The following is a 15,586-nucleotide window of genomic DNA, read 5'->3' as shown; positions in this document are numbered from 1 at the left end:
CACCAATACCAGACTGTATTCTTCTCATTATTTAATTTTGTGAATGGGCTTTGATGACAATTACCTTGTTGTCTTTTTTTTTTTATAGTTAACATACAGTAGTATATTGGTTTCAGATGTACAATATAGCAATTCAACAATTCTATTCAACACCTTGTGCTCATTTCACAGTAAGTGTACTCTTAGTCCCCTTCAACTATTTCACCTACACTCCTAGCCACCTCCCCTCTGGTAACCATTAAAACTGATTGCCCTTCTTGTTAGGACGTAGAAGTAAAAAGTACTAATTATTTTTTAAGTTGCAGTAACTTGGCTAATTCTATCCAATCTTATGGGCAAGATTTAGAGGCCTGTTCAGGAATTCTGGGCTCACAATTTAAACCTTTATGAAAAGAACCTCATATATGCCAACAGTGTTACATACATATGGAAAATTACTCTGAAAAAAATCTTTGGATTTAAATGTAATTGTCAGTGCATTGCAAATAGTAAGTATTCTACAAATGAAGGGTATATATTAAATGGCCACTTCTACTATAAAAGGTACTACCTTTGGGGAACCAGTACTCCCATCTTAGGAAGAAGAGGGTGGTGTATGACAAGATGGGGAATGAGGGAGGATGGGGGAAGATTTGATAATTTTTTTGGAAGGAGAATTTTTTTAATCCCTCTTTCAACCTTTTCTATACATATTTGATCCGTGTCCATATCAGAGCAATTTTCACTATTTTATTATAACATTGCCTGTAATAAGAATTACTTTAAAAATATGAAGTGGCTTTTCTTTTTTAAAGAGTGAAACCAAGACTCAATCTGAAATATACATTTTGCTATACCACCATCTTTGTTAAAACAGATACAACTCTTATTTGTAATCAGTATAGTACATAAAAATACACAAGGCAAAGACATTTGGAGGAATTCCATTTATTGTGGATGCATTTTCACAATATATATTTATTGCAGCGATCAATTATCGGTGAAAAATATCAAGTGTTTATAAAATTTTTAGGAATGGCAGATTCACAGAACATGCTAGTCACCTTGCAGTCTTACTTCTTAAAGATAACAAAGAGAACTGTAATCAAACAAGTAAACAAGGAATTTATTTTTCAAAAGATTAAATCCAAACTGAACAAAGTTCTACCCTAAAACTTATTCCATCCAGTATTGGAATAAAAGTCAGGATCGATATATTCTCTTCTCAACTTTAGACTTTCTAGAAAAAATATATAATAGTGATCAAGAGAAGCTCTTATTCAAAAGTACAACAAAGCAATGTTACCTCACCATCGGCCTTAATTCAAACTTTGATCCATTTCACTCCAATTATGGGAGTTGGTGCTAAATTAGGCACTGCATGTGAATTCTAGTTCATTTTATCATAGACTCATGTCTACTCTGTCATAGGGGCATGACCTGTGCAATCCTTGTGGCTTTCCTTCCTTTGGCCCAGGTGTGCTACAGCTACAGGATTCAACAGCTCTTTACTGGTTTACGAGGAAAATAGACTTTGAAAGGCAGTGGTCACTTCTCATGCCAGCCTTGCCCTGGCAAGTTCTTCCAGGGCAATACCATAGATTAGAAAAGAGGCATTTGCGAGGCTCCCCCATTGTGGCAGGAATTGAGACTAAGACACTTTTGGTTAAGTCAAATGAGGTATAAGTTTATAGAATTACACTGTATGTATATCTCTACGCTAGAACGTATTTCCAAGACACTGGAGTACTCTTTTGTCATCCATTGTGAAGAATAGAGGAACACTTATAAGCTAAAATAAGATCTGATATCTAGATTGTGTGTGTAAAATGTAAAAATGACAAGTCAATAGACTTGGGGGTAAAAGGTAAAACTAATAAAAGGTACATAGAGTTTTTCAAAATTCAACACGTTATCAACTTATGACAAGTACCAATGACTAAAAAAAATAGAAAAGTTTAATTTAAAAGGCATTTCAGTCCGTTAAGAATGGAAGTACTGTCATGACTCCTAAATATTGGCTCTTGCTCACTTTTCTTCTCTGCTTCCAGACATTAGCCAATGTTGGTCATAGTATATCCATATGTAGAATTCCAATCTGTACAATTTGCAACTAAAATTCTTGTCTTTAAATTTTAGAGAAGGGAGAGACCTCATTTGTCATCTAAGCCAACCTACTGCGGACTTGATATTAAGAATAGAATACAGTTCTGAGCAAGCTTTGAGTTTGACCCAGATGGTAGATTTAGTACAATTCACACTGGACTTCAAGATTGCTTTTAATTATAAACTAAATACTATGTTTTATAGAAAATGCCAACTCATTTTGACACTTCTAATCTCTCTTTTCTTCTTACAGGTTAGCGGGCACTGGAAACATATCAATACCTATTCTGCCATGTCTCTATTGGCAAATATGAAATATTAATATAATATTGTGATCTTTAGTTTTTAAAAAGCTGTGATATTGGCTAGTTACAAGGACATACTGCTAAATATAATAGTCTAGCACATAAAAAAGCTTTCTACCATTAGTGTGTTTGTATATGTGTATGCACATACATACATGATCAGGTCATCTAAAATGTGGTTCGCTATCACTACCAAAGAAATCCACAAAGCAACCAACCTAAAGAATCAGTACCAATGTCAGCTAACATCATAAACCAATTTAGATATTCATCAGCATGAAAAAAGTAATACCTTAACAGTACATCTTTTTTTTTTTTTTTAAGACATTTTTTTAAAGATTATTGTAGTATCTCAAATCTGAAACGGGTTACTTTCAGAAAGTGTTACAATTGCCCACTGAGATAATTTCTTCCATGCTTTATTCTAAAGTGCAGAAATAACATGACTTCTGTATTTAAAATAAAAAAAAAAAAAACGAAACCACTATGGTTCGTTTTTCTGGACACTGCACACATTCCTCAGGCAATTTTCAACTTGAATCTCCTTTTGTTGACTTCTGACGTGGTTGGTATCACTGTTCAGACACAGAGTTATGATGATCAGTAGGAAAGTCTCTATTTCACAGCATGGGTTTCTTTAGAAACAGGCTCCTGTGCAAAGGCAGTACTTTACCATGAACACCTCTAGACTGTGATTATTAAATATAGTGATAATATACATGGGTTTACTGGGATAATGAAAAATAAAACAAAAGGAAATGAACTCAATTTAGTAAATCAACATAAATATAAAACAGAGCAAACTAGCCCTCTTCAACTGAGCTGGTCCAGCATCTTGAAGCGGCTACTTTGGGTTCTTTCTTGAATTGTCTCAAACCTGCTAAGAGAAGAGAGCTTTAAATCCAGAAGCCGTGGTGTTTCAGCGAGATGTTTTGTGTCAGAAGAAGAAAAAAATAACTGTAATATGGCAGGAATAAATATTTATGAAAGGGGGGATTATTGCTGGTATTCTATTCAAATATGCTCCTCATCTTCTAGTCTACCCTCTCTTCTGTTGATTTTTTTACTTTCTTCTTTCTTTCTTTTTTATATTTCCCCTTCCCTATCTTGGTTTTTAGCCTTGTTTGTGACATTCATAGTCAAGGAGTTGTTTGTTTTTTTTTTAAACTCCACTTGAAGGGCCAGGAATCTGTAGTGTGTTTTCCAGAACAGGCACACGTGACTGAATGGCTCAGTCTTGGCCAAGTCAAGGACAATGGAGAAGTGGAATGTGTTATTTTTTATTTCTTCCCTTCTATTCTTTTTTTTAAATATATTTTTTTAGTGTTTATTTATTTTTGAGAGAGAGAGAAAGAGTGAGACAGAGCATGAGCAGGTGAGGGGCAGAGAGAGGGAGATACAGACTCTGAAGCAGGCTCCAGACTCTGAGCTGTCAGCACAGAGCCTGATGCGGGGCTTGAACTCATGAACCATGAGATCATGATCTGAGCTGAAGTTGGACATTAAACTGACTGAGCCATCCAGGCACCCCTCTTCCTTTCTGTTCTTAACATCCCTACCCTCGAAACTTATCTGGCCCTTACTAAAAGTCCTTACTGATGTAGCCACAACTATTAGTGCTGTGAATCTGCATTTTCAAATGAGTACTTCCATTTCAAAGGAATGACTGCATGACATGTAGTGAGCTTGACATTTTGGAGCAAAGAAGCCATCTACTCTGCTACTGCATAAACCCATCTCTGGGCCTCATGGTTTTATTAATATTATTATTATTACTATCATCATTACTACTGTACAGAGACTTTTGTGTTATAGACTGAGGAGAAGGGGGCACTCACCCTGTCACCTTCCCACCTGTACCACCATGTTGCATAATTCCAAGGAGTACTGTTTATGTTGTATTGAACATTAGTGGAGTTCTCTTGAGTTTTACCATTCCAGATTATATCTGTATTCCACTTTCCAGAAGCCTGGCTCAGAGGAATGTTATCCTCTGGAGAGGCTCCTTTAAACTGGTACTGATGGGTTACAGACAGCTGATACCCTCTACTCAGAAATCCAACTACATACACATTTGGACCGCCACTTCTGAGATGCTAGAAGGACCATAATGGCTTAAGTCAACAAAAGTTCATTCTTTGCCTGAAAAAAGAAACTAATAAACGATCCCCCTACCCTCCTCCACCAGGAGAAAACTGAGCAAAGAACTTTAAAACTTTATATTTTCTGCTAAATATGCAATCTTCAAAAGCAAGCAGCATGCATAATGGTTAAGAATGTAGGCTCAGACCAGATTGCCTCAGTTTCAATGCAGGCTTTGCTAGCTTATTTGCTGTGTGGCTTTGGGAAAGTTCATCTCTCTGTGCTTTGTTTTCCTCAGCTCTAAATGGAAGTAATAATAAAACCCACTTCACAGGGTAGTTGAGATAATGTAGCTTAAGAAAGTAGAACAGTCCCTTGCATAGAGCAGACACTCAGAAAGCGTTAGTGGTTTGTAGTGGTGATAATTATTACTAGGTACTTCTAATATATTTAGCCATGACTTAGAAAACTTGTTTAAAACTCACCATAAGTAGAGAGACTGGGCTAGTGGATTTTAATGGAATGTAAGAGCAATCAATAACCGATCAAGAGATGGAACAACACATTTAGGCAGCTGTGCCAGACTTAGGAGCCTGTAGAAGGTAGGGAAGGGGAAGTGATTCTCTCACTTGAGAAACTGTAGAAATCTTCTGGTTGCCTTTGAGGTGTTCCTCGTTCTGGGTTTGCTAGAAAAGTGCTTCTAAATTGACCCATAAGCACACTGTTCTAATACTGCTTATTAGTTGCTCTCTGATTTCTCTCTTTTCAATTTTTCCTCTATTAAAAAAAGAAGACTGGGCTTGTTGCTTGAGTTGGGGAAGGGCTACAATTAGAAGTTGAATTGGCTTATTTTCAGTCTGTGCATCATTTAGATATTGTCCAGAGCCTCCTGTGTGAAGAATGAGCATAGCCTTTGACCAGAAGACCCTCCCTACCCCCCAAAAAAGACAAATCCAAGCACTCTTAACTATAAGTTTTCATAGGGTAGCAAGTTTTGCCTAACTTTTAAATACTATTTTAACTTTTTGCCATAGCAACCTTAGGTCGTAGGCTGCTGGCAAGGTAATAGTTCCAGAAAGCAGCTTTGGAGCCATTCACGGAGACAGACGTTTTTCCCCAGGTGATCTTCAAATGCCTGTGGCTCCAAGCCTGGACCGTGTAAGGAAGTTACAGACCATGCTTATATGACACGACCTCTGTAGTCAACACTCCTAACACTGTGGCATTTCTAGAATGTCTTGCTGGGAACTACCCTATGAGTTTGGACTATTTATGTTGGATGACTGACAAGCCTACAATTCTGAAGGCTCTGTGAACTTTGCCTTTCACTGTACCATATATAAATTTTTAGAAGGTGATTGTTACCCAGACAAGGCTCTGTGGATCTGTGATATGTCTCATTTGACCCTGGGACATCATACTGCAGCACACAGCAGGAAAAGAACCTATGAAAAACAAATCTTCCCAGAAAATTACCTTAGTGGGAGAAGTGACCTTATCCACAGATTGCTTTTCCCAGAGGTTCCGCTTGCCAGATACGTCTCCTGGCCTCAAATCCTAATGAAGGAAAAGCAGAGAAAATTGGTAGGGTGGTCATTTATATTTTCTGACCAGGTCTAAATAAGTCACCACGTCTGTTATTTGTTTGAATCAAGTTCTTGTTTAATACACTTTATCCTAGTGATATGAAATGGATGGAATCAAAAGGATCATTAGCCACAGTCTGGTTTTACATAGACCTTGATCTATGTTATGACACGAGAATGGGCTAGAATTATCCAGCATTTAGTTCCTATCCTCAACCAAGGGCTTACTGTTAATGGGTCAGTAGAATTGGAATAAAAGCATATTTAAAATAATGTAGCCTATTTGTCAATAAATTTCATATATATAAAAAAAAATGTAGCCTATTTTTAACTTTTCACGCTCTTACAAGTGAACAGAACATACGTTAGCTTTAAATAATTCTTTTGAGGTTGTGTAAGCGTTTCACCTCTTGCAGATTACCTTTTCTTTCAGCGTTCTGCCTGTATCCCTGAACTCTTAGGACTTTAGTACATTCCAGCCTAACTTCTAGATGCCGATATTCCATTTCTTTGCCTGAGGACCTTCTCTGGCTACAGATGCCCACTTCGCCCACCCAGGAGGGAGGCTGGAAGTTCAGAGAGTTAACAACCCCAGGAGCAGTCCTCAATCACTCACTGATGAGACTTGGTGCAAGAATATTTTTCAGGCTCACTCATGCCTCATGTAGGGGTAACTCTGAAGCATGTGTTTTATGTTGGGTTGCCCCAGTGGGATTAAGTTTTTATAGCCCATGTGCTTAATAACATTATTGGTTACCTGCTTTTCCCTGACTCACTTCCTACAGTGTTTTCTTCACCTCCCAAGTAAACTACCCGCACTATCTTAGGGTCTGCTTCGGGGCAGCTCAAACTAAAATGCTTTTCTAATTGCACTTTCCTCAGACTCCAGTCATTTCGTGTTTCCTGAGGAGTAGGTGGGTAATTCAGAAGTGTATCAGTAGAACCTAGCTCCATGAAAGTAAACATTTGCCACAAATTGTACCCATAAGAGAAAATCGAGCTGATGACATATGTGAAAACATGTGGAAATCTTGGGAAGAAAACACTAAAATACGCTTGATAACAGTTACATAGCTTTGATTCGTTATTTACTACCTCATAATTAATTTGGTTTGGATAAGGGTCCAAATTTCTGTTTCCATTTACTTTTCTTCCAGCATTTGCTTATGCTAGTACTTGGCAAAGGTAGTTTGGAGAAAAGAAATGTGTTTTACCAAAATAGTAATGTTTATTTTGGCAAGCCCTTTTCTCATTAGGAAGGCAAAGCTAATAGCAATTGCATTTATCCACAGACACTGGTCTAAATGGACATATTTTTGACAGATACTATTGAAATCCCGACACTAAAAATGCACTGGTTAAATGGTACCATGTGAAGCATTTCAGATTTACCTTAATCTTACTGAGTTTCTGGATTTCCGTTGTGGCTGGGATTCCTGATATTCTAGGAGAGAGTTATACCTATTTAACTTGGAACCAGTAAGCAACAAATCAGATTGTTTTTGAAGAATTCCACTACCTTTGCCAATGTAGCTAGGAGCTGCCAAATTGTCTGGACGACTGAAAATTTGGGAAACTATAATTAGGAACATACTAATGGAAGCTCTGGAAAGGGGCTGTTATTACTTTATTTATTTGATTCATATAAAACAATTGTTATTCTTTCACATGAATGTTCTTCTACAGAAGACGGTGAAGTGTATTTCCCTTAAATCCTGCCTATGAATCTTTTGAGAGCACTTAAAGAGTTTAAAGAGTCCATTTTAAGAAAATATTAACATCCAAGTGGTAAGTTGGCATTTTAAATCAAAAGGGAAATATAAATGAAATTACCTGACCAGACTACATTTTAGAGAAAGACCCACTCCGGAAGAAGAGGGAGAAATGAAGCAGGAGAAGCAGGTTTCCAATCAACCAGAGATCAGAGAATGAAGAAGAGAATTCAGCTGAGAAAGACACATTGTTGTTTTCTTTTTTTTTTAAACAAAAAGAAAGACAAATTAGCACTTAAATTGCTATACATAACATGTAGTTTAGACACAAAGAACAGTCAAACCAGATAAAACAGACATACTCAGAACTGGATTCCGTTTACAAAGTTACCCCGAAATCCTGGGAATTCTACCCACAAACAGCAGTAGATGTCCCAGTAAAGAATCAGGTATAAATCAATGTTTGATTTTGAATAAGTTAAATTTCAGGGACCCTAAGTAATATTGATTTGATGAGCTATTTTGAACACTTTTAATTTTTAGCATATATGAATATTATTACATAGCCAGTGGTGTTTCCCTTTGGGGAATTCTTGAGCAAGACACTAATCCTTGGATTACTCCCTTCCTTCTTGAGGTTTCCCTGGATGAGGACTGCTTTGGTGAAAGAATTTCCCTCTGATTTTTCCTTACTGTCCACATGCCACACATCTGTCAAAACAAAGCCAGGCTGTCCCCTCCACCCATGAATACTGGGGAACATAAACAAGGGGCTGAAGAGAAACCACTTCTGATCGCAAATCAGAAGGCCCCTTCAAAGGTCTCCTATTTGCTGTTGTCTTAGGTAATCTTCTGACATCCTGGGTTCAGGGTCAGGCTGACCACAGTCCCAAGGGTGTCAAACTCAGATGCCTGCCATGAAGGACCAGGCTGGAAATACAAATGCCTGCAGAGGCCTGGTGCAGAACAACGACAACAACAACGACGACGACGACGATAACAACAACAACAACAGAGAATCGACAAATTCAAGATTGCCTGCCTCTACACCTGAAACGTGTTCAAATTACAATTTTAAAAAGGGGAATAAAACACGACGGCCCCAAACTACACAGATCTTAGCTGCAGGCCACCAGTATGAGACCACCTGGACAAGGCCTGGATCAGATCCTTGCTTGATCTGTCTTTCTAAGCTGCTTTCCTGGACTTAACCTTTTCCTGACAAGTTTTATGCATCTGCTGGATCCTTCCAGCACTTTCCGCATTTCAGAAATTTCATCTCTCCTGGATCCATAGTGTCGCTGACTTACTTTCCTGCCTTGCTGGGCTCCAAGTCATGTCGTTCCCCAGAGACTGCCTTGTTGCTTATTCAGATTTTGGCATAGCACTGTGTCTACTACGCCAGGGATGTGCACAAAGCTTAAATTGCTTATCAAGCATACTCAAACTGGCTTTTATTTATAACATCACTTACATGTGTTTTCTTCCGATGTGACCTTCATTCAGGAAGCCACACTAGTCTACAAAATCCAATGGGACATAGGAAAAAAGCGGTCACCACGAGCTATACTAATTGCCACATTCTTCTTTCCTTTTCCTCTCCATCCTCTAGGAGATGGTCTAGCAAATTGCTTACTAAATCGTAGGTAAGGCAGGCAATGATTTTGTAATTTCCCTGTAATACCTTTTGGTCCCGCCAGAAAATGGGCTTTTTTGGTGGAAACCTTGACACAGTTATTATATCTGTTGTAATAATAACTAAGTTAAATCTCTTAACCCTCCCATTAGGATGACACAGATGATGATAGATTTATCAGGTAAGGTACTGCTAAAAGAGTATGGGTCAAGTCCTGGGCTGAATACAGGAGTATAATAGGATATAGAAATGAAATAGATTGCAAATACTGTAAATGTGAAAAAGTGACCATCTCCTCTAGCAACATGCCATACTCATCAAAGAAGAAAACATACACCTTCTCTCTTTATCCTTGCTTGTGAGATCTTCAGTGGGTCCATGAACTTTCTGAATTTGTATCAAATGCAGGTTTGTGGGGACAGGGTCCTTAGATCTCATTAGGTTTTCAAAGAGATCCCCAATTCAGAAAGGCTAATAATCACTAGTCTGGAACTTATATAACTTATATAAATTATATAAATTACCATTTAAAAAAGGAATTTCTACTCTTTTTTTTTTTTTTTTAGTGTTTATTTATTTATTTTTATTTATTTATTTTTTTCAACGTTTATTTATTTTTGGGACATAGAGAGACAGAGCATGAACGGGGGAGGGGCAGAGAGAGAGGGAGACACAGAATCGGAAACAGGCTCCAGGCTCTGAGCCATCAGCCCAGAGCCCGACGCGGGGCTCGAACTCACGGACCGCGAGATCGTGACCTGGCTGAAGTCGGACGCTTAACCGACTGCGCCACCCAGGCGCACCTATGTTTATTTATTTTTGAGAGACAGAGAGACAAGAACAGGAGTGAGGGGAGGGGAGCAGAGAGAGAGGAAGACACAGAATCCTAAGTAGGCTCCAGGCTCTGAGCTGTCACCACAGAGCCTGACATGGGGTTCCAACCCACGAACCATGAGATCATGACCTGACCCGAAGTTGGATGCTCAACCAACTGAGCCACCCAGACGCCCCCAAAAAGTAATTTCTACTCTTTATGTCACCTTGGGTGCTGGGGAAATTTGAGACACTTAAGAGAACATACCTCTTGGGTATGATCTCTCACTTAAACTGTCTCCAATAATAGGCCCCCTTTCCTGTATCTACTGGGAAGGCGGAAGAGATGTTTTTTCCAATATATAAAGACTTTCCAATTGTAACTTGGGTTTACATTAAGTTTTATACCTCCTGTGAGTCCTAATGCAAAAAATCTTGGGCTGAATACTAATTAGATGACTATAGGGAGTTGCATCCATGAAAGACATGGAAATATTTCTATTTTTTCTTTTTTAAGTTGGAAAAGTGATAAACTTTACTGACTTTGGAGACTAAACGTGGAGCCAATGGATGAAATCAAATGGTCAACAACGCAGAGACCATGATTTAGAATGCTTTTCTTCTACCTCTGGCTTAGAGTGGTTGTGACAAGGCAGTCTCTGCTCCCTTGGGCACCAACAAAGGCATAAAAGCAATCTAACAGAGAAAACCCACTAATATTTGGTAGGGAGCTTAGTAAGGTTTTTGATTATAATGATAAATGGAAAGCAATTATCAGACATTCAATGACAAATTTAAAAGAACATTTTTATAGTAAGATAGCCATGCTTAATAAGAAAATGTTAGATTTCCAAAAATAACATTCATAACCAGTTTTTATAGTTTCCAGTTCTACTGTTTTTTTTTCTTTCTAATGGCTTTCCGTTGGAGGTGTTGACAATAAAATTACAGCAATTATTTCAACAACTACCCAATTACTATATTTTTGTGTTAAGTTACAGAAATTAGGCAAATTAGAAAATATGGGTTCAAAATAGCCAACATACACATTCTTTTGGGAATAAGTCTAGGAGGGCTCTCCACAGCGAAGTGGCCAAGATAATTTGACATTTTCACTTCCAAATTCCTAGCTGTGATTTATAGAATGGAAGCTAAACAAACAGACCAGTTAAGAATGTAAATGTGAACTGCCTCCAGCTCGGGCTTAACTGCTCTTCTCAGGGTGCAGAGGCGATTATGGCTCCATTTTACCCTCTGGGTAATTAGGGTGGACCATCCTCTGTAAATCTGAGCCCCTCCTTTTTGCTAGTGAACTGGAGCACTGTCTTTCCCAGGCAAATAGGCCCACGGCCTGTTTTCTTTTGCTGCTAAAAACTAAGAGATCAAAAAACTTCAGAAAAACCCAAAGCTGCTTACCGAAGGTTTGGGAGCGGGTGACTTATTTCCATCTGGGGTTTTAGTTAGCCATTCATTGATGCGGCTGGAAACCCCCACCTTCAAGCCAGCAGTCTCCTACAAAGTTAATAATCCAACATGACAGAGAGGGAGAGAGAGAAAAAAAAAAAAACTTTACTTGGAAAAAAAACCCCTTAAAAGTAACCTCAAAAGACTATGAAGTGTTACTTCACATAACCATCACATAACACAGATCAATGATTGATCTTTAGATTTAGTATTTTGAGTAAAAGAAACCTTAAACTTGCTATTTAAAGACTATGTTATCTGGTTTTCTTTCCTCCGCACCTCACCCCCCTCCCTATTTCCAGGGGCTGAGGATTAATTTCAAGCTCTTCATTTAGAATACTGTGGCCAGAGAGCATAGTACAGAGTCTAGCCTCATGAACACATTGCCTCTGAAAGAATTATATCGTCTTCACTGCTTTTATTATTAACTAGTGTGATTCCTTAAAAAAAAAAGAGAGAGAGAGAGAGAGAGAGAGAGACAGACAGACAGAAACAAACAAAAACAAACAAGGGAAAAAGGAAAAAAATCCAACTTCCAAAATTAAAAGACCAAAATCCTATACTTACCTTGTTTGGTGTGCCTGATACAGTGGGGGATGAAAACACATTCCCTTTCTCCCACATGCTCTTGATATTGCGTACACCCTCAGCAGGAACAGGGAGATCTGAGGCTGCTGGCTTCATAGGTTTTGCGGTTTTTGTTCCCTGAAACGTGTGAACTATTTTTAGGGTTGGTGCTGATAAGTCTGTTCTCATAAAATTACAGCGAGCTTGTCTTCCTCAACGTTAACATTGAAAAAATTCACTGTGATATTTAAAAATATCACCTTCCCCCCCAAATTCTGTTGTTAATTCTGTTACAATAATTCTGTCGTAAAACTACATTCTGATGACATATAGACCTCAAATAAACCATAATATATACATCAGAGGATCTTTAAAAAATGAAATTATGCTTGGGGCACCTGGGTGGCTCAGTCGGTTAAGCATCCAACTCTTGATTTCGGCTCAGATCACGATCTCATGGCTCGTGGGTTCGAGGCCCAAGTTGGGCTCTGCGCTGACAATGTGAAGCCTGCTTGGGATTCCCTCCCCCTCCCGCCTGCCCCTCCCCTGCTTGCTCTCTCTCTCTTCTTCTCTCTCAAAAAGAAATAAATAAACTTAAAAAAAAAAAAAAGAAACTATGCCTTTTACTGGGACACCACTAGTTGTGAAGGGGATATTTCACTTCATTTCTTCAACAGATTCTTTTGAAGTGCTTTATGTGAGCAGGGCACTGTGCTAGGCTCTGGGGATATTGTGCCACTCAAGACAGTCTGCGCTGTAAGCTACAGTGGACTTAACACTTTAATAGGGGAGAGAGACGGTAACTAGTTACACAAGTATTTATTTCACATTGTGAAAAGTGGTATGCGAAGGAATGTGGTGCCATAAAGCATGCCCAGAGAGCATGTGTTAGGGGAATAATACTTAGTTTAGGGAACCAAAGAAGGCTGCTCTGAAGAAGTGACATTAAAATGGAGATCTGACACAAGGCTTGGAAGTGGCTAGGTGAGAAGAAGGAGCAAATGCCATTCCATGTAGAGGGAATGACATACACAAAGGGCTGAAGACAGGGCATGTTAAAAAACTAAAAACTTGAGAGACCTCTGTGTGGAGAACATATTGAAAGGAGGAGAAAACAGATGAAGAAAATGAAAGGTGTGCATTCAAGATACGTTTCCAGCCGTAGTGATGGGCATACCCAGAATCGTGCAGTTTCTCTGGTGGTCCTGCTTTGTGGCCTGTGGCTTGTGTGGGTGGTTGGCCACACACGGATGGTAGCAAGGGGGTACCATCAGTGGCCTGCACATAAAAGTATCTCCCCGGACTGTGTAAACTCTGAGGCCCCAGTCCTGGCTTCCTTAATCCTATTAGAGCTCTGATCAATTCAGCCACAGAAAATAACAATCTGCAATTTGTCTTATATTTCACTGGACATTCAATCTTGTGAAAAATCACCTCTTGAGTGTTAGGACTTGATTATTCATTTGACAAATCATCCAGACCTCTCTCTTTCTTATTCCCTCTTATCATTTGTTTGTGAACAATTTTACAGGGATCTCCACTCTGCAGTACAAAGGACAGGAGAAAAATCAAACCAAACTGTTTGTAATTTATAAATTACTTTATAGGTTGTGATACACATCTGAAGGGTAAAACCATTGACTAAAACTACAAAAAGAGAGAAAACACATCTTGATCAATGGCACTATACCAAGTGCTTTGGTACTTGGAAATATACTTTATTTCCAAATAGTGTAGAACCCCCTTTGGGGGCGGGGTGTGGAAAAAAGTTGAAACAGAAAGAAGCATAAAACTATGGTCTTAAGAGCACAAAACAATCATTTTTAAATTGATGATGATGAAACTTGGTCTGGCTATCACCTTTATATTAACTTATAGTACTACTTTTATTTGATAATAAAAGTTTTGATAGATTAAAAAAAAAAAGATGAACCCAAGTTGTAACTGTTGAAATTACATATGGGAACACATTTTGTAAGTAACTAAGGATCTTGAAGATATACTTATGAACATACAAGTAATATAGTTCAATACCAATAAGCCCATTCATTAAAAGAGTAACAGCTTCACTAAAGAATACTCTGGCTGAAAGTAGAAAACAACAATTTATTTACGATTTATCTCTATTACTGTTCTTCTGTATAGCTAGTTCAAAGTACAATAGAGCACCACTAATATTCTAACATAGTAATGTGGTTATTGGCTGTGATTACCGTCCTAAGCTTCTACAGTCATCTATCAGCAGAATCTATTTCTGTCTGCCCATGACCGTGGCACTGAGACAGTCTCTCACCTCAATTGCGCTGGTATACTGCTCCAGTCTGCTGTCAATCTTAGACACAACTGCTGCTTGGTGAGTCGATTTGACACCACTGCTAAGTGAATAAACACACACACACATGCATAAAAATACGAGAGAGAATCTTCCCTTACATATAGAACAGCTGATGATTCTCATTGAACAATCAATCACATTTACCTTTTCTGCACAGACTTATTCAAGAATTCTGCTCGCTCTTCTATCTAGGAATTGAAAAACAAACAAACAAACAAACAAACCCTAGTTAATATTTGCAGCTTATAAACGATCTTTCTCGGCCCATGCCACTGGGCGAGTAAAAGCTTCAGAGAGTGTGCAGGGGTAACAGGATTCTGTGCCCAGCAACTCTGCTCCATGGTAAAGTACTTAGGACGTATTTGAGGTGAGATTTGGAGGGGACAAACATAGGACTGGGCAGATGATAGAGAAAGTGTGGAGAAATACAAAGTTCTGGAGGTAAATTAAAGACCAGACAGAAATGGAATAACAAAGCCTCTGAAAAAATGTAAATTAGTGGCAAAGTAATTACGTTTCAAGACAAAAACTTTTTTTTCTTTCAAAAGCACTTGCTGTTACCCTTTAGGATGTATTTATACGTACAGATATACCATGTTATTTGATGAGCAAAATTCTCCCACCATGTTTTAACACATATTACGTGTGTAATAGGATCGAATAAGAAAGGTAACTAGGAACTCCGAACTATTCACTTACTGCTTAGCCTGGTTTCTTAACTTGACAGCTGTCCAGCCTACTGCTGAGCCTAATTTGTCTTGAATATAGAAGATGGGGAAGGGGCTGGATTGAGACTGGGGCACGGCTCCCCAGGGCTGAGGCCTCTCATGAAACCCTGTTAGCCCAAGTGGGAATTATGGAAATAAGCCTGGAAAAACTGATGAAATGGTAAGTTTGGTGGTCTTTAACAAATTCCTTTTTCTCTTTAAAGCTAGGAAATTCCTTTTTGCTAAAACTAAAGCCACTAAGTCAAACATTTTGGTTTACCGAAACTATATCAT

At 38.5% G+C, this 15,586-nt stretch overlaps 1 protein-coding gene across 13 annotated transcripts in view; it reads right to left on the bottom strand.

Annotated features, from left to right (window-relative positions):
* Positions 1-911: 911 nt before the first annotated feature.
* The window catches only part of CALD1 (caldesmon 1), a 188,924-nt gene continuing 174,249 nt past the window's right edge, over positions 912-15,586 (bottom strand). For 6 of the 13 annotated variants that reach the window (XM_030308479.1, XM_030308478.1, XM_030308482.1 and 3 more), the window contains 6 exons: positions 14,730-14,773; positions 14,544-14,625; positions 12,251-12,388; positions 11,636-11,731; positions 5,949-6,029; positions 912-3,270 (listed from right to left, as the gene is read on the bottom strand). In XM_030308479.1, coding sequence (XP_030164339.1) covers positions 3,262-3,270; positions 5,949-6,029; positions 11,636-11,731; positions 12,251-12,388; positions 14,544-14,625; positions 14,730-14,773 — 450 coding nt within the window. In that variant the 3' untranslated portion in view covers positions 912-3,261. The remainder of the gene's footprint in view (positions 3,271-5,948; positions 6,030-11,635; positions 11,732-12,250; positions 12,389-14,543; positions 14,626-14,729; positions 14,774-15,586) is intronic. The other 7 variants (XM_030308480.1, XM_032592452.1, XM_032592455.1 and 4 more) reach the window with 4 other exon arrangements.

This window comes from Lynx canadensis, chromosome A2 (genome assembly GCF_007474595.2).
Source record: "Lynx canadensis isolate LIC74 chromosome A2, mLynCan4.pri.v2, whole genome shotgun sequence".
NCBI lineage: Eukaryota > Metazoa > Chordata > Mammalia > Carnivora > Felidae > Lynx > Lynx canadensis.
This window is presented reverse-complemented; position numbering and strand designations above follow the sequence as displayed.